This window comes from Acanthisitta chloris, unplaced genomic scaffold, assembly GCF_000695815.1.
Source record: "Acanthisitta chloris isolate BGI_N310 unplaced genomic scaffold, ASM69581v1 scaffold18577, whole genome shotgun sequence".
Classification (NCBI taxonomy): Eukaryota; Metazoa; Chordata; class Aves; order Passeriformes; family Acanthisittidae; genus Acanthisitta; species Acanthisitta chloris.
Window position 1 is genome coordinate 48,263 of NW_008684508.1, and position 21,482 is coordinate 69,744.

Here is a 21,482-nt window from a genome sequence, read left to right on the forward strand (position 1 = left end):
TGCTTTTAAAAATGTCAGACAACTGTCTAGCTGTGCAAATTGCTGCTATATTTTGTACTATGTGACCACACATTCAGTGAAGTATAATACTTTGCACCTAGATTGATTCTTAAAAAAAAACTCTCAAAAAGAAATAGCACATCCCTGTGCAAAGAGACTTCATATTTCCAGAATTTGCAAAGTTTACAGATTTTTTTTGGGAAACAGTGAGCTGAAAGATTTTAATAACGCATGCTTATGTAAAAAGAAACTTTCTGTTCTTCTCCATCTGAAGGAAATTATGAAGATGTTTCATTCAGATAACTTTGTGTATGGTGATAATAGTTGGTTTTTTTGATGTTGAACATTTAATGAATATCCAGATATTACACCTTGTATTGACCAAGGTTTTACAAATTGAAAATATGTTGCTGTAATAGTCATGGCAAATGTGAAATTGATTTTTATATCTTTGGTCTCGTTGTTGTCTAATGGAGTTTTTTTTAATTGTCAGTCTGACTGTAAAGGCACTATCCAAAGTAGTGTTCAGACCTAGCATAAATCTTGCAGGTATTCTGTATGGGATACATAAAGGAAGGAAGAATCTGGTGGAAAGAGTTGCTTTACTTGTTTCTGAAATCAAGATTCTTTGACAAGATAGTTGTCTATGAATGTAAATGATAAAGTTATTTTCTCCCTTTCTAATCATCTAAGCAAGAAACAGAACTGAAGTAGTGGTGTGAGTGCTATTTCTCATCTCTGAGAAATTTCAGTATAGTTTTGTGCTTAAAGAAAGAATTTATAAATCCAAAGAAACTAGTGGTTATGAGTACATATGAGTAGTTCAGCCAGAAAAGCAAGAAGGTGCAGCAAGAAGTGGCCAGGTGTCATGATAAAAGAATATGTCATTTCTTCTGTTCTTTTCTTGATCTCAACAAGTTGTCATGCTTGTAATTGATTTAGTGATGCTAAGTTGACTAAGTTGGCTTATATGTTATAAGCTGACATATAAACATGATCCAGGCCAAATTTTATAGAGCATCCTGAGCATGTTTGTCAATCTGATGCTGAAAGATGTTAGGGAGCAGAACTGACATATTATAACCAGTGCTGAAGCAGGATATGTTTTTCAAATTATTAAAATAGAATATGGAGCTAGAAGTGATAAAATATCTTTATTAAATGTGGAGGTTTTGCATGATACTGTTGCAAGAGCAGAACTCATTACTTAGATGTGCATATGTGATTGTATTCCTTCAACTCTTACTGTTTTGTATTTTTATCATGGTGACTTGTGATTAACTTTGAGACCATTATAACATCACTAAATTACCAAAATTTCATCTTTTCAGCTGTAACTTCATCCTACTGCAGTACTGATTTTAGGAATATGTATGTGTATATATACAACTGTGTACATTCTTATGTGTTTATACAGGTGTGTATACATACACATATATATGAAATATCTGACATTGTTTTAACTGCTGCTTAATGCTTCTGTTGTTGACATCCTTAATATATTTTATGCTCTTGTGCAAATTATGTTAGAATATATATCTGAAGTGGGCACATATTTGAAAATTATTTAAATGCGTAGTAATTATTTTTCTGTATTGAATACTAACTTCTGTCAGGCTTTTTACTTGTTAATCTTTTCCTAGTTCAGCAAGTCTTTTGGAAATAAAAAAACATTTAAATGAGTATGTGCAGCACTTACACTTGATTTGGAATTTCTGTAGGCTATGGCCATTCAGATGCAGATGTCCTTCACCAGTCTTTACTTGAAGCAAATATTGCCACCGAAGTTTGCCTTACAATTCTGGATACTCTGTCATTATTCACAATGGCTTTTAAGGTTTGTTCTTGACTTGGTGTTAATATCTCCCATAATTATATTTGAGAAGAAATATTTTTGAAAACTGTATTTAGATTACATTTATAGTCTAGTAATAGAACATTGTAGTTCAGCATTTCTAGCATTGTATATCATTGCTATAGCATGTAAGAGCTGATAATCTCTCACAGCAAAATGCTTTAGCTTTAGTTACACATTGTACCCAGACTCCTTACTGACCAGCAACAATCTGTGGGTAAAGCTCCTTCCTCATCCTAACTTCCTGAAAATATTTCAAGAAACTTCAGTGTCTACCTAATATTAGTGGTAAAAGTGTCTTTTAAAGGCCATATGTGGTGAAAGATCTATTGTACAGCAGCCCCATAATTCATAATTGGACACTATTGGGCCTTTATATTGAATTTGGCTACTTCTTACATTAATTCTCTCATTGATAGTAATTTCTGTGTGTTCCTTTTCTTTAACTTGATTTCATTTTGTCTGCTCATAAGAGTTCATTTTAGTTGTATCAGTTACTGTAGCTCTCCTGTGGACTCTGTTTATAGCATACCCACGTAATTAACCCTCTTGTCTGTTTTTTTGAGATTTTCCAGACGTTAAAGGTCAAACTATAAAAAGAAGAGATGATAGCTGTAGCTTGTTTCTCCACTAGTTAGAGCAGTGTATCCAGATCCTTGTTTGAAGATTCAAATGTAGTGTCTTAGCTTTAATGTAGTTATGAAAACATGAGCTTATTTGTAATGGGATTCCTTTTATTAGTAATTTAATTAAATAGAATTTAGAGCCAGTTCTGCCCACAGATCTCATGACAGAACTGAAAATGAAGAGACCTAGTTTTAAAGATTTAAAGAAGAAAGAGCACTAATCTTTTAATTATCAACCCATCACGCTTGCAATGACAGTCCTTGAAGGTTGTATGTGTGCAGTATGTAGGAGTGTACCAGAATAGTCTCAAAGGTCCAAACAAAAAGGTAGGAGAAGCAGGAGCTTCTCTTCAATAAACTGAACTAAAATACATAAAATCAGAATCATAGGATGGTTTGAGTTGAAAGGGACCTTCTGTGATCATCTAGTTCAACCGTCCTGCCATGGGCAATACCTTCCACTAGACCAGGCTGCTCAAAGTCCCTCCCATCCTGGCCTTGAAAACGTCCAATGAAGTGGTCATCCACAGCTTCCCTGGGCAACCTGTTCCATTGCCTCACCACCTTCAGTGTAGAAAAAGAATTCCCTCTTATGTCCAATCTGAACTTACCCTCTTTGATCCCTTTGGGTGCCTGTAGTAATGACAGAGAGTGGAGTGTTGCAGAAGGTGCAAGACCTCTTAGAATCATGCAGTAGGAGGTACTGCTGTGAGAAATTCCACTGTCTGAGCTGCTAAAGCCAGTGCAACCCAAGTCTGTTAAAGCTTTTGAGTGTGCCCCTCAAAAAACTGTTAATTGTAATTCATTTAATTCACCACTGATGAAAACAATTGTGTTCTGTAAGTCTATTCAGAAGGCAACATTTTCTTTAGAAGCAAGATTAATGAAGTGTTAGAAATATCTAACTAAAATTCAGACATGTTTGTATTATTAAACCTCTTAGTGATGCTGTGCAGATTGTATTTTTTAAATGTCCTGATTTTTGATGATCTGTGTATGTTCTTAGAGTAGTATAAATGTCTCACTCTACAAAACTCCTAAATTCTCACTGTCATTTTCAAGAATCAACTACTGGCTGATCATGGGCATAATCCACTGATGAAGAAAGTATTTGATGTGTATCTCTGCTTCCTTCAGAAGAATCAGTCTGAAATAGCATTGAAAAATGTCTTCATTGCTTTAAGGGCTCTTATTTTTAAGGTAAGAAGTTAAAAAAAGTTAATCTTCAAGTACTTGTCTAGTTCTTCAGTTAAGAATACATTATGTATGAATTTAAGAACTAAAATCCAAAATTAAAATTGGTTAATAAGGACTGATCTGATCCCAACAGTGTGAATTACCTGTCCTTTGGAATCATTTTGTGTCATAAACTAATATAACTCTGTTTTTTCCCTGGTTTGGGAATATGAATATATTTGTATTTTTCTTGGCATACATATTTTATTGAGAACTGAAGCTATTTTCAATTAATAACTTTTCTTTTCTACTTTCTCCTCAGTTTCCTTCTACATTTTACGAAGGTAGAGCTGATATGTGTTCTGCACTGTGCTATGAAATTCTGAAGTATTGTAATTCCAAACTGAGTTCAATTCGCACTGAAGCTTCGCAGTTACTGTACTTCTTAATGAGAAATAATTTTGATTACACAGGGAAGAAGTCTTTTGTTAGAACACATCTGCAAGTTAGTATATTTTCTATATTTTTGTTTTGTTTTTAAATAATGTATTTGTAGATATGCAGTTGCATACCAGGGTGCAAAGCCCTGTCAGATATATTCTTAAATTATTTGAGGTTCAAGCAGGGCTGGGACTAATTCTAAGCGTAAGAAGTTGGCAGTAAAAGTGTGTTCAGTGCAAGGAATTACTTAGAAACAACTGGATGACCCTGTGTTTCCTAGAAAATAATTTCATTTGTCAGTAGCAAATGTTCTGGTTTGTAGATGTTATTGTAGTGGTTAAATGGCATGCCGTGTTGTGTCTGGGGAAGGAAAAGAATGCAGCAACAAGCTTGTAAAAGTCTAAAATAAAACAAATATCTAGAAAATTGTGTGTTCTGACATAGCTGGGGACAATAGTGTACCAGTTCTATGACCTCTGTCTGGTCAGTCTCTAAAGCAAAGGATGGTGTGCATTAAATGTACACAAGTCTGTTTTTCCTTGCCTATGTTGTTGTACAAGTAGTTAAAAAAACCCACAAGATTAATTTATTTAGGAGAAAAATTTTTCAATTAAAAAGAACAAAACTTCCTTTGTAATTGCTTCATAGGTACATCTCAGGGGCATTTCATGAAATGTGCACTAACAAGATGTTTGTTTCTGTCAAGGTTATTATTTCAGTAAGCCAGTTAATTGCTGATGTTGTTGGAATTGGAGGAACGAGATTTCAGCAGTCTCTCTCCATCATCAATAATTGTGCCAATAATGACAGAATTATAAAGGTCTGTTTTTATTCTTCTTTCCATACTGTAAAAGGTTGCTTGAAAACTCTTTCACAGAATCTTTTGCAATTACATTTTATCATTTTATTATGCAAAGAGTAGAAAAAGACAGTAGCTAACCTAACTTTCCCATGTTTTAGCACACTACATTCCCTTCTGATGTTAAGGATTTAACAAAGAGGATTCGGACAGTACTGATGGCTACGGCTCAGATGAAGGAGCATGAGAATGATCCAGAAATGCTTGTAGACCTCCAGTACAGTCTGGCAAAGTCTTATGCTAGTACACCTGAACTAAGGAAGACGTGGTTAGACAGCATGGCAAGGATCCATGTTAAAAACGGAGATCTCTCAGAGGTAGGAGAAAAGAAAGTCAAACTAATTTCAGCTTTGTAGTAAGCTTAAGCTTGTCTGTGTAGAAATGGAATGTACTGTATGTAGTTGTTAGTGTCTAATGAAATAAGCTTTTTAATAAATTTTGACTTGTTAGTAGATTAGTTTCAATAGCTGCTAAGTTTTTGTCCTACCCAAGTACATCTGTAAGTAATTTCTGATTATTAATGTGAGGAACGTGTTTAACTGTAGCTGACAGTATTATCCATGGAATGCTCAGTGCAGGCTATGGAAGACACAGACCTTCTGCTTAAAAATGTCCTCGTTATCAGTTCCTAAAGTACTTAAAGCCACTCCTTGAATTCCACTTGAGTTGCTTTTACAGAATTACCTTGGTTCTATTCCAGACTGCTTACTAAAGAAACTCCTAATGTTCTTAAAATTGACAAATCACTTTTTTTGTTATTTGAAAAAAGCAAGCTCTCTGATTTCACTGAGCTGTTGAAATATTTAGTTCTAGCAAAAAGGAGAATAGGGAGTGGGGATTTGTGTATGTCTTGATGTAAATATTTTATCAGGGTACAGATGAATTTTGTCTCTTTCTGGAAGTTTGTGCTATCTGAAAGTCACTTTGCATGACATGATTGAATTTCATAAGCATCTGTTAAAATTAGCATCATGTGAGTAAGTAAATATCTCCAGGAAACAGAAGCTGCTAACCTTCCTTACTCGTGTCCTGGTATTAGAATTCTCTTCTGTATGGTAACAACACAGAAGACAAATACAGTACTCTGTTCTTAGCTTGTATTCTGAAGGGAACAACTGCAGCTTTCTCAGGAGACAACCTCTTTTAGTCCTTTTTTTATTAAAATCTGTGTCTTCGACTGTACAACTAATGAGGACCTCTGTAAATTACTAAGTGTAAATCAGAATTTCTGACAGATACTTAGCTTTTTCTTTCCTCTCCATTGTCTGAGGTTTTGCAGCCTCTGTATGTAAACTGTTCAATTCATAATTGAATAGCACTTTGCTGAAAGCCTAAACCTTTTTAATAGAAGAAGAATTGCAGGTTTTTTTTCCTTTCTGTGGAGAAAAGTGATCTGTGTCAACTTCATCAAACACTTCAAATATCTGAAGGATTACTCTGTCCATCTTCTTTTTCTTCTCTTTTCCAAATAACACCAACCAAATTCCTTCAAGGTTAGATAGGTTAGATCTCTTTGCTGCTTTCAAATGGTCTGTTGCTAGTTTCTTCTACATTTTTCTTGGTGTAGAGCTAAAAGGCAGAAAAAACAGGTTAGCCAAAGAAAGACCAAATGTAGTAAAATAATTAATTAGTTTTTTGTCTCACATGACACTTAAAATACTTCACAAAAAAAAAGAGATTTGCCTGTTTTTATTGCAGTATGATGTTCCTACCTTGCAATTTGTGACCCATGGTCAGTCTTAGATTGTGTACTGCTGTCTATGCTGCTCAGTGCTCTGGTAAAGAAGGAGTGATTGTATTGCACAGTTATTGTTTTGCATAAATGAGGTGGAGAATTCTTGCAGCAGTCATAGGACATCTGCAAAGCAGCAAAAAGGAAAACTGAAGAAATTATGTCACGCTAGGGCTCTTCTTATTACCTTGTTTTTAATGGTTCCATTGTAGTTGTGTTCTGTAAGATTGTTACGGTTTCTCTTTCAGGCAGCAATGTGCTATGTCCACGTAGCAGCACTGGTTGCAGAGTATCTCACACGAAAAGGTATGATTTTGAAACCTTACTTTAATGTGTATATCTCATATATTAAATAAATGTACTCACATATTTAATGCTCACATATTTAAGAGTATAGTTGCATATCTAAGGGGTAAGGTTTGTGATGAAACCAAGGTAAAGTTTTGAGGAAAGTCAAATTTTTAATATAACACCAGAGCTGTTAATAGCTGAATTCAGATCCTTTCTAAAGCAAGCTTGTCAGTGAATATTCTTCTTCAATATGTAGTCTCTCTCTGCCTATAGGGAAACTTGGCATGGCCAGAGAGGTCAAAATAAATTTGTACACATTTTCAGATGCTGAATCTGTGATAATAGTGCTCAGAATGCTTCACCTGTGGTGGTATTCTGTGCTAGCAGCTGTCTGTAAAAGCAGGTTCTGATGATGCTTGAGATACAGGATCTATAGGATCAGAAGGGTTCTCTGTCAGGGATTTGAGAAAAAATTATATAGATTTTATTGCAAAAAATAGATTTCTAGAAGACAATTTCAGGAATCTGTTAGGACTCGTTATCATGTTGAGATAGTATTCTGGTTTTGTAAGCAAATTCATGTTTGCAGCTTTTTAGTTTTGCCTTTGCATGACTATTCAAAATGAAGCCAAGTCATTAGTCCAAAAGATGGCTTTTCTTTTCCTTTTGTGCCTCTTACTAAATACTGGTCTAATGCATAGGCAATCTCCTGTGCCCCAATGATTTCAGAAGCTTCTCTCAGACCAATTCTGAAACTGAGTTGCTTGTCAGAGTTCCCATGTCCTGTTGGAACCCTGATGATAGCTGGTAACTAGTGATAATCTGCATTAGTTTATGAGTCATTTGGGTCATCTGCTCTTCTTGTATACTGTTATCTTATTTCCTCTCAGTAATATAGAGGGTTGAACTTCTACCTGTGGTGTTTCCAGGAGCAAAAAAAACCAAACTCATGCATTTTAAGCAATCTTTCAATAAAACTTCTGGTGGTCAGATTCCTTCCTGAGCAGAAAGAGTCTTTGTAGGAGCGAGCTGTGAAATGAACATGTGCAAATCCTTGTACTTATCTAATATTTACTGATTGCTCTTGAGGCTTTAATTAATCCAGTTTTTGACCAAAAATCCTGGTTTCCTAATTTAGCAATCTGATGTAATGAAAAAAGAGCTAAGCAGCATGGGTAAGAGAGGGAAGTTTCAAGTTGGAACATTCTAAACCACATTTTTGCTAAATAGTTTTTTATTAAAGGAAGTGAGATTGCTCTTTGGGGGGGATTTTCTGCTTTTCTGTATCTGAATAATCTGATTTGCCATCCTTGGGTCATTCTATATGGTTGTCACCAGTCCATTCATATTATTCAGACTGGAGAAAGTGAAACACCAGAGCCTGTTCCTGTATACAGTTCCAGCATGACTTCATGCCAGCTTAGTTAAATACTGTAAAAGTTACCTTGAGGACCTTAGACTTAGGGTGGAGCAGGTTAGGCACGAATTTAAGAGCAAGAGGAAGATTCAGACTTTATTTTTGGTAGATAAGAGTCCAGATATTAACATTTATGGTGTTTTAAAACCTATTTATACATACGCATTAATGTGAGGTCTTACATTTTAATCATGAAGTGGGAGGCTGATTGATTGACTGATTTGGTGGTAGGTTTATTTAAACATTGGTTCTTATCCAGAATCACACAATGGCCCAGTGTCATCCTGCTGGAGAAAAATAAATTTATCTATATTTCTTTTTCAATGACAGGGATGTTTAGGCAAGGTTGCACTGCTTTCAGAGTAATCACACCAAATATAGATGAAGAGGCTTCAATGATGGAGGATGTTGGAATGCAAGATGTTCACTTCAATGAAGTAAGTAAACACAAGTGTCAGAACTGATGCACAAGGAAACATCTGTGGGGGAACACAAACTGCTGGTTTTTTTGCAAGTTTTGTTTCCAGTCTGGAGACTGACTAAGATGAGGAATATAATAATTTTTCTCTTTGCTGCTATTCTTACCCTAAAACTGAAATATAAAATTCCTGTGAGTTGTTCCAGCTTTAAAATACTTACTATATGCATGCATTTTAAATGAAGTGCTAGCACATCGATTCAGCATCACTCTTGGAATGAGAGTAAGCAACACGGGGTATTATGCTAGTTGACAGGATGAACACTAATGTGACTTATTTATTAGAGTTAGCAAGATCTGTTGGTTTTTAAACTGACTTGGATTTAGAGTGTTACCATACCAGCAATCGGGAAAATGTATTCACCATTTTTTGCTGTTTGCAGTTTCCCTAAGCAAATATGCCATAACAATGAAAGTGGTTTTACTGACACCAGACTTGTGTCCATGTGTTTTTTCTGGCTTAAGCTGCACTCCTTGTGTCTTTGCTGATCCATCTGTGCTGGCTTTACAGTAAATTTTACTAATAAGAAGCCTATATGAAGATATTATGAGCAATCTGGCTCATGAAAAGCTATGCCTACACTGTATTTGCTGGTATAGCTGGGGAAGGGAGGGGTGGACCACTACTTACAGTAGCTGTGTTGGAAAAATCCTTGGTGTATAAGCATAATCGTACAACAAAAATATTTTTATCTTGTGTTTTAGTCATTGTAAAGTGAAGCTGTATGACTGAACTATTTGACTGTGCAAATTGTGGCTGTAGTAACAGGTTTAGGAGTAATAGATGAAAGACTTAGTGGTTTAAGCCTAGATTTAGGCCTAGGGTACCTGTGTTTTACCTCTAAGTTCTGATACTGCTTTGCTCTATAGCAACAAAAGTTGTTGACTTCTCTTTTTCTGGGAAATCAGGGTTGGAATTACTGGAAATGAGAAATATAGTGCTTGTTTTGGGGTTTTTTTCCCCAAATACACCAAATAGCAGATTGGTGTGTGGGTTTTTTTGAATTTTTGTGCTGTATTTTTTTAATCACTGGTTCTCCTGTTCGAGCATGGAGTTTAGCATGTTACTCAAAGCAAAATGCAAGCTGCTCTAAGTTAGCTAAGAGTTGGGCTTCTAGTGACTACTGCAGATGGAAAGTTTTGTTTGAAATTCTTGTCAGTATTTCTGTGCCAAATCATTTGTCAGAGCTAAATTCTTTTGTATTTTTTTGTTTAATTGGATTGAATTTTTTTTCTCATTAGTTAGTCCCTGCCAAAAGAATTTATTGCTTTTTCTGGGTCATTGAACCCTACACAAATTTATTTCCATCTCTCAGTATTTCCTTGGAACAGAAGTAAGCCAAGAATGAAATTTTAAGCCTGTGGAGCTTGCAGAAGGATCAAACTAAGCCAAATTTCATTTTTCCCTGCATGCAACCCTTCGTAAACTTTACCATGTAGTAGTATGCTAACTGATTAAATTTTGAGCAAAGTTACTGTTTTTCATATAACTCCTTATATGCTCCGCATATATACTCCTTATAACTCCTCAGGAATATAATAATAGGGAAGAATGTTTGGGTTTAGTAGACTAAAAATAAATTATTATGACTAGTATTTTACAGAAGTACTTTCAACCTTTTAGTCTAGTTGCTTAATGAATAGGGATGTGTTCCTACATGGAGTGTTTCCTCCACATGTTCTTATGTAACTAAAACTGTATTTGTCTAAGAAAAAAATTACATGATAGATCAGTTGGGTACAGAAGTCAGAAATTAGAAACACAACTTTCAAGCTGTATTACTTCTGCTGAGCAAATTATGCTCTGATGGGAATTCGTCCTATACATGGTAACAAGTCACATGGAATTTCTTTCTTGAAACTTGACATTTCCCTGTTTGCCACTTAATTTAGAGTATTGGGGGTTCATAGGGAATACCTGCATGTTTCTAAAAGGGACAAAGCAAACATCTTGCATATTCTCCAGTTTATATAAAATCTTTGTACTTAAGTGAAATTTGTCTAAAGACTTTTTTGTAGTTTCTCTTTTTCAAAGAATTAAATGCTTAGGAATCTCAATTTATTTCTCATTTTAAAATAATTCTTTCAGGCCAGGGTTACCCTGACTTGTTTCCTAAGCTTGAAAAAACAAAAATCAGTTGAAACAAATAAAATTCAATTTTGGTGTGTGTTTACCAAACTACTGTGTGCCTCTCATTAAAACAGTTCTTTACCTATGGCATTCCATGGGAGGTGATATTCTGATTGCAGATGGGTAAATGGAAAAGCCTCACAGGGTGACAGTATCCTCTCAGAGTTGCACAGAGACCAAGTGCAGAGCCTTGCACCTGCAAAAAAAAATCACCAAAAAAACTCTCAGTACAGGCTGGGGATGGATGGGCTGAGCAGCAGCTCTGTAGGAAGACCTGGAAGTTATGATGGGCAAGAGGCTGAATGAATGGGAATCATCCATGTGGCTTTGGAGCAGCGAAGACTAACTGCATGCTGCATTGTGTTAGAGAGCATTGAGTCAAGAAGCAGTGGGAAGTGGATTTTTTCCCCTTTCCTTTGGCATTTGTGGAAACCCATCTCTAATCTTGTGCCCAGCACTGATGCTCAAAAGTCAAGACACGTATCAACAAGCTGGGAAAAGTCCAGCTCCTAAGGTGGTTAGTGGAAGAGTCTGACTTTTCCAAGAGGTGCACCTCTCACCTCATTCTCACAGGTTACAAGAGAAACTGTTTGGCTATATGGAAAAGAGCATGAGAATTGATAAGCATTGAGACAGGTGTCACAGAAATGTTGTGTTGTTTTTCTCCCTCCTATCAGCTCTCCCACTCGAAGCTTTTCCTCTCTGTGTTCTTGTCCCGTATGCAAACAAAATTTTGCTGCTTTGCTACATTTGGATGCCCTCTGGTGTCCGAGTTAAGACTTGTGTCATAAAACAATTTGGACTGCCCTTGTGGTCCAGCAGTAAGACTGGTCTTGGAGTTCTCACCACCTGGTTGCTGAGGATGGTGATATTGGGGAGCATAAGCAGCCCCATAATGACTGGAGGAGATAAAACATCTCTTGCAGTCTTGCTGTGCATGGATAAGGGTAGCATTTTTCAGTCTCCTTTTCCTCTCAGTATTAAAGTTGACTTTTCTTAATGATGTGTTTATGCTGTCTGAGCCCTCTGCCAAATGGAGGAGGTAGAATATAGTAGCTTTAGATCCCTTCAGAAGGATCTAATGAATGAAAGGAGTTACTTCCAGCTTATGGCTTCACCAGTGCAGTGCAAGAGTGGTACTAGAAGGTCTCAGTAAGTCTCAAGGGTATCTAAAAGAAAAATGTTGTTAGTCTCAATACAAACAGTATATGTGTACACTTGGACCATTCTATCATGTTTTGTCTCCTTTTAGCAATTTTTGATTGCCACAATAATTTAAATTACTATGTGCAGATAATTATGTTCTGAGGCAAGAGCTCCCTTTTCATTGGGAAGAACTATGGTGTAATGATTTGCTGTGCATTGAATTGTTTTACATTTTCAAATGTGTATCCACACCTAGGATGTGCTGATGGAATTGCTGGAGCAGTGTGCTGATGGACTCTGGAAGGCAGAACGCTATGAACTCATTGCTGACATATATAAACTTATCATTCCCATTTACGAAAAACGGAGAGATTTTGAGGTACGAAATTCATCATCAGTAAATTCGAGCAAGAAAAAGTCCTGAGTTTTCTAGTCTAACTGTATGACACATTGAACATCACAGAACAAGAGTATTAAAATTGTAACTGAAATTTGAATGTGTTGAAATGTTTGTTTTAATTGTAATTAAAAATTGATTTCTTTAAATAATTAAAAATTATTGCATATTGTCATTCTGATACAGGTGCGAAATCTCCTACTGCCATTCAATAAAACAATGTTTTCAATTGTTACTAACTACAAGGACATAATTTATTGTTGTTTTAAGACAAGAAAGTTCTACGTTGCCTTTTACCTCGTTGTTTTCTTTTATTTTTAGAGGCTGGCCCATTTATATGACACACTTCATCGAGCGTACAGTAAAGTAACTGAAGTCATGCATACAGGCAAGAGACTACTGGGAACTTATTTCAGGGTAGCATTCTTTGGACAAGTGAGTATTACTTACTTTGATTTGTCTGCTCTGTGCAGTAAGAAAACCCTGAATTTATTTTACAAGGTATACTGTTTCATCATCTGTATTGAGACTGTGACATAAAAAGTACAAGAAACGTGTTCTGTAAGAAATAATTAAATGCCATCACTAATTTATTTTAAAGCACTTATCAATTCCAATAGAATTCTATTATTTTCCTCAGTAAATATTTTGCCTTTTTTCCTTTTTCTTCTTTTATTTACTCCCTTAAGGCCGCGGTAAGTTTGCTATAACGTCAGTTCTTAGCAATGTTTTGACTTAATGTCTGTAGTGCTACGGTGTGGTTTGCAAGGCTGCTTCTTAGATTGGTTTGCATTAATAGCCATTGCAATTCAAAAAGTAACATTTGAGTTCCATTTAGAGAACAGATCACTCTTTTCTATGCATCAGTACTGCATGCTTCAACCCAGAGTTCTGGCTGTGTTTTGGACAGCTTCACATCCTCTACTCTCTGTCTAGAATGCCTCTGTATCCGTGCGGTATCACGCAGTATCGAGTAATACACTTCCTACATGCATAGCCCAGTTGCTTAATTGTTCAGCTGAGCATGGAGAATTGTAACATACTCTGAGCAGTATAACTTCACATGTATTCTGTTGTCTTTTATAACTTTTTATAGCAATACCAGTTTACAGACAGTGAAACAGATGTTGAGGTAATTACAGTAACGGCTTACAAAGCAAGCAATGCAGTAAAAACTACTGCATTTCACCTTAGTTTGGTGTGGGTATTTTTGTCAATCTAGCCTGTGTTTATACATGATATGTTGTGCTTTTCTCTTCTGTCTGTTTCGTTTATGACAAAAATATTTATTTTCTGGTTTCAAACATGAACTCAGACATGGCTTGTTGTTTTAAACCAATGACCTGTTTCACTTTCCATGTACTCTATTGTCCATTTAGTTATGGCTTTAAAACCAGTGCTTTATGTTAAAACAAAGGAATATCTACCAATATAGTGCAACATATGATCAAGATTTTTACATAAATTTCATTTTCTGGAATTCTTTTTTTTATTTTACTACAGAAAGAAAGTTTTCAGATTATTTTGATGTAAACTCTTCCCAAACTATTCACTTGTAAATTAGATAGTCCTGTTGGGCAAGATTTCTGTTTTGGCGAGTGAAACAGTGCTGCAAGTTCACTTTTAAATAAAAGTGAAGGAAAGTTATCTCCAAGGCTTGGCACACCATAAAATTGCAACAAACTTCTAAAATTCAAACTCTATGTTTCCATTATCTTTCACTCATTTTGTAGTAGAGAATTATATATTTTGGTTTTGGTTTTGTTTTTTTTTTACTCTTTTAGGAAATCTTCTTACTTAGATTTTAATTTCTCTTTTTTTGCATTTGCTTGAATACTGATGTTAAATGTTTATATTTCCTTTGAACCACACGTTATGTCCATCTTAATCACTGCTCAGTATGTTTTTTCCCCAAGATTTTGATTATTACATTTTTTCCAGGGTTTCTTTGAGGATGAAGATGGAAAGGAATATATCTATAAAGAGCCTAAACTCACACCTCTTTCAGAAATTTCCCAAAGGCTCCAAAAACTCTACTCTGACAAATTTGGACCTGAAAATGTCAAAATGATTCAGGATTCTGGCAAAGTATGATCTTTATTCTCTCTAAAATATTCTAATATATAACTTCCACTAATTCACTTCAAATCCTGTGAGATCACTGTTACTCACTTGGCACACAAACATATGCATCTAACAACTCTACTGCTTGAAAGGCATGAGAGGAATGTCATCTCCTATTAAGTTTGCCTTTAAGAAAAACCAAAAAGCTTAATTACTGTAGTGTTACCTCTCAAAATAATGATTGTATCTTAAACCAAATTTGGATTATAGTCGTATTCTGTGTTTACTTCAGCTTTATTTCTTGCCCATTCATCGACAGTCATTCCTTGAAAATTTTTCCCTTTTCTACACCTCAACCTCATTCAATGGTGATTTTCTCGTATAATTTCCTGGCTCTTTTGTTTCTTGATTCTATCAGTAAGATCAAGAAGTTCTATGCTTCTTGCCCTGAAAGTGCAGCAATGGTGGGTTTTTCAATGTTGGAACTTTATGAGGAGAGGAGGATGTATGCAAGGGCTGGGCTTCATGCCATGGAAGGCAAGAGATTTATATTGTAACCTCAGTTTTTCACAGCTCTTCTAGTGTACTCTCCTGAACTCTTTACGTAGAGCATGTGTTTTGTCAGCGTTTGTAGGGAACAGTTTCTGGTAGATGTATCAGAAGGAGTACATAAATACATTCCAGTCTAATCATCTTAAAAAAAAATAAAAGAAATATATTCAAGCAGCATGTTCCAATAAAAATGGGTAAGAACAGGGAGACCCTAGATCTGTTTCCAGTTTGCTCCATCACTTACCTCTTGACTTCACATTGACATCATGTATGTATTTACATTGTTGTTTTTCCCACCTTGGTTTCAGAAGTGTACTGGCTCAAAGACAGGCAGAGATAACAGGAATATTTGATGTGGGACTAAAATGGTAGGCAGCAACTCTTAGAAAGATGCACAGGTTTAGGGTGTTCTCTTTATCCTGTGGTTGGGAGAATTTAAAAAAAAATAAAAATCCTTGGTCCATTTAGGGACCCTGTAGGATGAAGACTTAAGAGGCCTTATCTGTTGATACTGCAGCCTAATTGCTGCTTTTACCAAATTAAAGATCTGCCATTTGATATTTTGTTTTGTCCTGTTTTCAAGGTAAATCCTAAGGATTTAGATTCAAAATATGCATATATTCAAGTTACACATGTAATTCCATACTTTGAGGAAAAAGAGCTGCAAGAAAGAAAAACAGATTTCGAAAGGACTCATAACATTCGTCGCTTTATGTTTGAGATGCCTTTTACTCAAGGTGGTAAAAGACAAGGAGGAGTAGAAGAGCAGTGTAAGCGACGGACGATCTTGACAGGTACTGATTGTATGGAATGTTTGATTGGGAGCATTAGTTCCAGTGGTTTAATTCTGGGGAAAACCCCATTGCACTTAATAAAAGCCCTATATAGCTACCAGCTAAAATCCTTTTCGTATTTTTAGCCATAACTAGGTTTTTCAGATTGGTTTCTTCAATGGATAACCTTCAAAATTGATTTTTTTTTTTTTTTACCTTAAGCTTCAGGAATTATGAATCTGGAGTCTAACTTTCCTTGTTCTTAGAAAAAGATTGTTTTGTGTTTTGTCACTGTTAAATGAGAACTTCTGTATTAATAGGATTGTAAAAACAAATAAATGACTTTTTATTGGCTGTCCATAGCCAGTTCCTTATGAGGGAGTAGAAAATACAGCTTTGCTGGTTTTGATTCTTCTCTTGTTTGAGGATAAGCAATTCAATGTACAGTTCTCATATGAGTTAAGTTCCTGTGGTCTATTTCTTGGTGGTTATTAGTAGCAGCAATGACAATAATCTTCATTTGCTGTAAAGCATGTGAAGCTGTTAATAGTTACATTTGAAGTGTTTTGTTTCCCTGGACATTTGGTAGTATTTATAATTATGTAAGTTATTAAATTAGGGAACTGATTACATCAAAATGAGGTTTTAGTGTAAGATTCTATCAAAACACACCTTATTCAAAAACCTTTTCCTGACTCTGTTGCACTTGTTTCCATCCCTAGCTATCCACTGTTTCCCGTACGTGAAGAAGCGCATCCCAGTGATGTACCAGCACCACACTGATTTGAACCCCATCGAAGTAGCCATTGATGAAATGAGTAAAAAAGTTGCAGAACTGAGGCAGCTTTGCTCATCAGCTGAAGTAGACATGATCAAATTGCAGCTGAAGCTACAGGGAAGTGTCAGTGTTCAGGTAAGACATTTGCCATGCAGCTATTTCATTTACTTCTGTCCCTGAAAAATTATGTAAGTAGCATGTTATGATTGGCTTCTATTCTGTGTGTTCAAGAATTAAATTAAAATAGGCTCACTGTTTGCAGCTATTTCCTGAATAGGAAAAGCAATAAAAGTGCTTAATGTAAACATTGATCATAGGCAGTGACATGAATGAATTAAGATTCATCTCTGGAATCTATTGTGGTCTGAGCCCCACCAGGTTTTGGTGTAAAGCTGAAACTGCTACAAGATAGTGGGTGAACATGAGGGTGACTGAGCATATTTTGCCTAGCTGTAGGTCTACCTACAGTAGGTCCAACACATTTTGGTAAGATCCCTATGGATATAAAGAGTGAGTGCCAAAATATAAGGGAAAGGTAACAGTAGAAAATCTCACTGTGCAGCATTCCTTTTTGCCTAAGGCAAGCAAGAACTGAATGTACAAAGAAACCATCAGATTCACCAAAATAAGGTACATAAAGCAGTTGTAGTATGTACAGATTAATATGGTAGGACCTTCAGAGTGCAGTGACACAAGTGCTGCTCTGTTATTTTTAACTACTTCATAACAAAGGAACTGTAAACACAGTCATCAGCAATGAGGAGTTGTCATGTTGAACAGGAGAGAGAAAAAAACCAAGCCAAAGTTCCAGAATCAGCAAGTTGTCAAGCTAATGTTTTGGGATGAGAAGGGAAGGGCTGTTATTGTTAGTATTGAGGAATAATAAGGATGAGTCAGAAGTTACTGAATCCATTTTTCATATAGCTGCCATAATAGCACAATTACATTTCTGCTAATGATTGCAGAATTTTCAGCTCAGAAGACTGTTTTCAGTAGATAAGCAAACCAAACAATAGTAGATTTAGCTCATTTTCCTCATTTTCCCACCTTCATTTCATATTATATCTGCAATATCTGCAGTTACTTTGCCACATCACCAAAGTGGTTTCTTTGTGCTGGGACAGGTTCATCCAAAGTTCTGGAGAGACCTGTCTAGTCTTTTTGAAATCAGTGTGTCCTCATCAGAAAATCAGACCTGATAGACATCTGTAGTACCTGTTATGGCTAAGACAATATGTCAGATAACTGACTTTATTTTTAAATTCTTGTCCTTTTTAGGTTAATGCTGGTCCATTAGCATATGCAAGAGCTTTCTTGGATGACACAAACACCAAAAGATATCCAGACAATAAAGTAAAGCTACTAAAGGAAGTTTTTAGGTATGGTGTTGGTGTGTTTGGGGTTTCTTTTGGGGTAGGGAGGATAAAGTGACTTTTCTCATGACTGATATCATAAGAATTTTTATTTTACTTTTATAGTGTTCTGACTGCATTGAAAACATACTTTAAACTGTCATTTTAAACCAATCATTTGTATTTCTGATCAAAAATTTTCGCTTTTTCTCTAAATCAGGCAATTTGTTGAAGCCTGTGGGCATGCTCTGGGTGTAAATGAACGACTTATAAAGGAAGATCAGTTGGAATATCAAGAAGAAATGAAGGCAAACTACAGAGAAATGGCAAAAGAGCTGTCTGAAATAATGCACGAGCAAGTATGTGCTGAAATTAAGTTATACACAATATAATTCAGAATGTAACTGTGCTGTGAAAACACTAGGAAAAATGTATGTATTGCTTTACACAAAAGGGTTGATTCTTTTTTTTCTTTGTTGGAGTATAAGCATGCCATGAAATTGTGGACCTTCAACTTCTTTTTCTGTTTGTGAATTTTCTTGGCACCAGCCTGTCTTTTTTGTAAGCAAGGAAGACTACAGTAAAGAGAAAGCAAATTTAATGACATTTTTATATATATACACTTTTTATGTGTGGTTACAGAGGTCTTTATTCAGTGACCACAAAGCTTGGTTTAGTCTGTATTTCTTGGCAATTGTAGGGCAATTTGATCTGCAAGATGAGCCCTTTGCTTTGGATTTTTGAGGTTTAAACTTTCACATCAAAGAGTTAAACATCTTTCAAGAGATATTCCAATACATTTTCTTGAGGGAAATCGAATACAGGCAAACTAGAAATATGGAAGAAAGAAAACCTGATCTCTGGTGGAGTGAGATGTAGGACCTTGCATTTGGCATCTATGGGAGAAATGTCTCCTGATTTTAAATGCAAAGATATTTGCAGGAGGACAGGAAGGACTGAAGTTTCATGCTTGATCCCAGCCTGTTTGATGGTTTTATTCATCATTTCAAATTCTTTCATCCACTGTTACTTGCATAACCTTTTCCCAGGGCCATAGAATGGTCCATAGTTCTTAATCCTCAAGACTTGCTTTTCTGGCCCACAAGAAACACCTGTGTGTTCTGATAACTGACTGCAGTAACATGTGCTATTAGCCTCCCACTGTGTTCTTTTTATACAAATGTAATTAGTGGTAAGTAATCAAAACATGCGATATTGTTGGTAGTTTTGTTTTGGGTTGGGGTTTTTTTTAACTAGAAGCCCTTGAAGGCTTAGAAACATGAGGCTCTTCACTGAAATCTTTAAAAATGTCACCTTTATGTTGTGTCTGCCTATTGCTGGTTTGGGAAAAAGAGCTTTGCACACTGTTAGTTCTAATGTCAGTGAAGAAACTATTAGCTATATTGTAACACTGGGTTTTTAACAGCTGCAAAAATTTTGTCATAAAGATACATAAAAAAAACTTAACAGATTTTTCTTTTTTTTCCCCCTCTGCTGCTTGCCAATATGATCAGATGGGATGGTAATTAGACTTCTATATTTCTGTTCTCTTAGTTTGTCTAATCTTTATATAATTCCTTTTTTTTTTGTTTACAGTATTTCTAATCTTAGCATCCATATGTTTATAGCTGTTAAGTCTTTTTGGTGCTTTATTAGCTTTTTGTAAGAAATGCTCAAATCATACCTCTAAGTCAAAAAAGGAAAACCTACAAAGAGCAAAAAGTGAGCTTGTTGTCACTGTGAAACTCCTTTTGAAAGTTAACAGGAGGAATGAGAGAAGTTATCTAAGGATCCTCTGGAGAGGACAGTGTAATATCTGACTTTGGAGAACTGATATTGGAGACTGTCCTAAATCTAGTAGAGCATGGCTGAAAAGAGTAACCATCCTCCAAAAGTTCTGTGCAATTGAGAAAGTACTGAAGCATTTAGTGGATAAGCAGCACATTATGAAGTATTGTGTGCAGTTTTGGGCACCACAATACAAAAAGGATATAAAGCTATTAGAGAGCATCCAAAGGAGGACAACTAAGGTGGTGAAGGGTGTTGAGGGGAAGCCATGTGAGGAGTGGCTGAGGTCACTTGGTCTGTTCAGCTTGGAGAGAACAAGGCTGAGGGGAGACCTCACTGCTGTATACATCGTCCTCACAAGGGGAAGTGGAGGAACAAGCACTAACCTCTTCTCTTTGACAGCCAGTGACGAGTCCCGAGGGAATGGCCTGAAGTTGTGTCAGGAAGGTTTAGGTTAGATATTAGGAAGAGCTGTGTCACCCAGAGGGTGTTTGGGCACTGGAACAACTCCCCAGGGAAGTGATCACAGCCCCAAGCCTGACAGAGCTGAAGAAACACTTGGACAATACTCTCAGACACAAGGTGTAATTCTCAGGCATGTCCTGTGCAGGGCCAAGAGTTGGACTCGATGACCCTCATGGGTCTCTTCCAACTCTGAATATTGTGTGATTCTGTGAAATTGGTTAGGTGTTTTATGAATGCTTGTGTCATTTTGTAACGTTTTGGTAAATACATGTCTTTCATTTTAAGATTACTCCAGTTGAAGAAAAGACGAGTGTCATGCCTAACTCAATACACATTTTCAACGCCATAAGTGGAACTCCGACAAGCACAACAGTTCATGGGATGCCCAGTTCTTCTTCAGTTGCATGATTGTTTTGTAAAAGAAAGTATGTTCGTTTCTTTTACAGTTTGTGGATTTGCTTCATTGTGTGCAAACTCAGGATGATCTTGAAGCTAAATGTTGGGCACATGCAAGCTGCATAATTCATACGAACGTTTGAGCACACTTAGCAAATAGCAGTTACTGGTAGTAGTCTTTTAGAGTAAGAGAGGCATACACATTTTTTCATCTTGCTGGTAAAATTTAAAAGTGTTCACAATGTCATTGCAGAAGTGCGTGTTGGAAAATTATCAAGTTGAAGTTAGCTTCTGTTTGTCATTAGAAAGTATTATTCAAATGAATTGCACATTACAAAAAGGTGTTGTGGGATGTAATTTTGCAGATATGTAACATTCAGGTGTTCTTTTTGTGTATGGCACATAGAGATTCCAAGTACAAGAGCTATTTTGGGGCTAGACAGAGACACTAGTTTTTGGGGTTTAATGGAACTGACAATAGTAGTTTTTGTACCATTTGGCAAATTGTTGTGCTTTGTTTTATACCTTGTTGCATTTTGGAGGTATGCAAGCTTAGGTCTTACTAAACAACTAAATACAACCAAAGGTCTGTATTAATGAACACTGAGTTACACTAAAATATCAATAGTAGTAAATTGTTATGTACATATTGTTTGTTAATACAGCCCATACAGTCTGTACATAAATGTATTACATTTCTAAGCATTTTTTAATATTCATACCAGCTCTTACCCTTCTGCTTTCAAGTTCATTTTGAAAATTTGC

At 36.0% G+C, this 21,482-nt stretch overlaps 1 protein-coding gene across 1 annotated transcript in view; it reads left to right on the forward strand.

Moving 5' to 3' along the window:
- The window catches only part of DOCK9 (dedicator of cytokinesis 9), a gene marked incomplete at its 5' end in the record, with an annotated part of 69,223 nt that extends 47,871 nt beyond the window's left edge, over positions 1-21,352 (forward strand). The window contains 18 exons of the mRNA XM_009079375.1: positions 1,722-1,837; positions 3,544-3,681; positions 3,980-4,162; positions 4,805-4,918; positions 5,059-5,274; positions 6,938-6,995; positions 8,728-8,834; positions 12,409-12,531; positions 12,871-12,984; positions 13,239-13,244; positions 13,646-13,681; positions 14,491-14,637; positions 15,749-15,959; positions 16,661-16,851; positions 17,995-18,095; positions 18,289-18,427; positions 19,583-19,590; positions 20,607-21,352. Coding sequence (XP_009077623.1) covers positions 1,722-1,837; positions 3,544-3,681; positions 3,980-4,162; positions 4,805-4,918; positions 5,059-5,274; positions 6,938-6,995; positions 8,728-8,834; positions 12,409-12,531; positions 12,871-12,984; positions 13,239-13,244; positions 13,646-13,681; positions 14,491-14,637; positions 15,749-15,959; positions 16,661-16,851; positions 17,995-18,095; positions 18,289-18,427; positions 19,583-19,590; position 20,607 — 2,009 coding nt within the window. The remainder of the gene's footprint in view (positions 1-1,721; positions 1,838-3,543; positions 3,682-3,979; positions 4,163-4,804; positions 4,919-5,058; positions 5,275-6,937; positions 6,996-8,727; positions 8,835-12,408; positions 12,532-12,870; positions 12,985-13,238; positions 13,245-13,645; positions 13,682-14,490; positions 14,638-15,748; positions 15,960-16,660; positions 16,852-17,994; positions 18,096-18,288; positions 18,428-19,582; positions 19,591-20,606) is intronic.
- Positions 21,353-21,482: the final 130 nt, after the last annotated feature.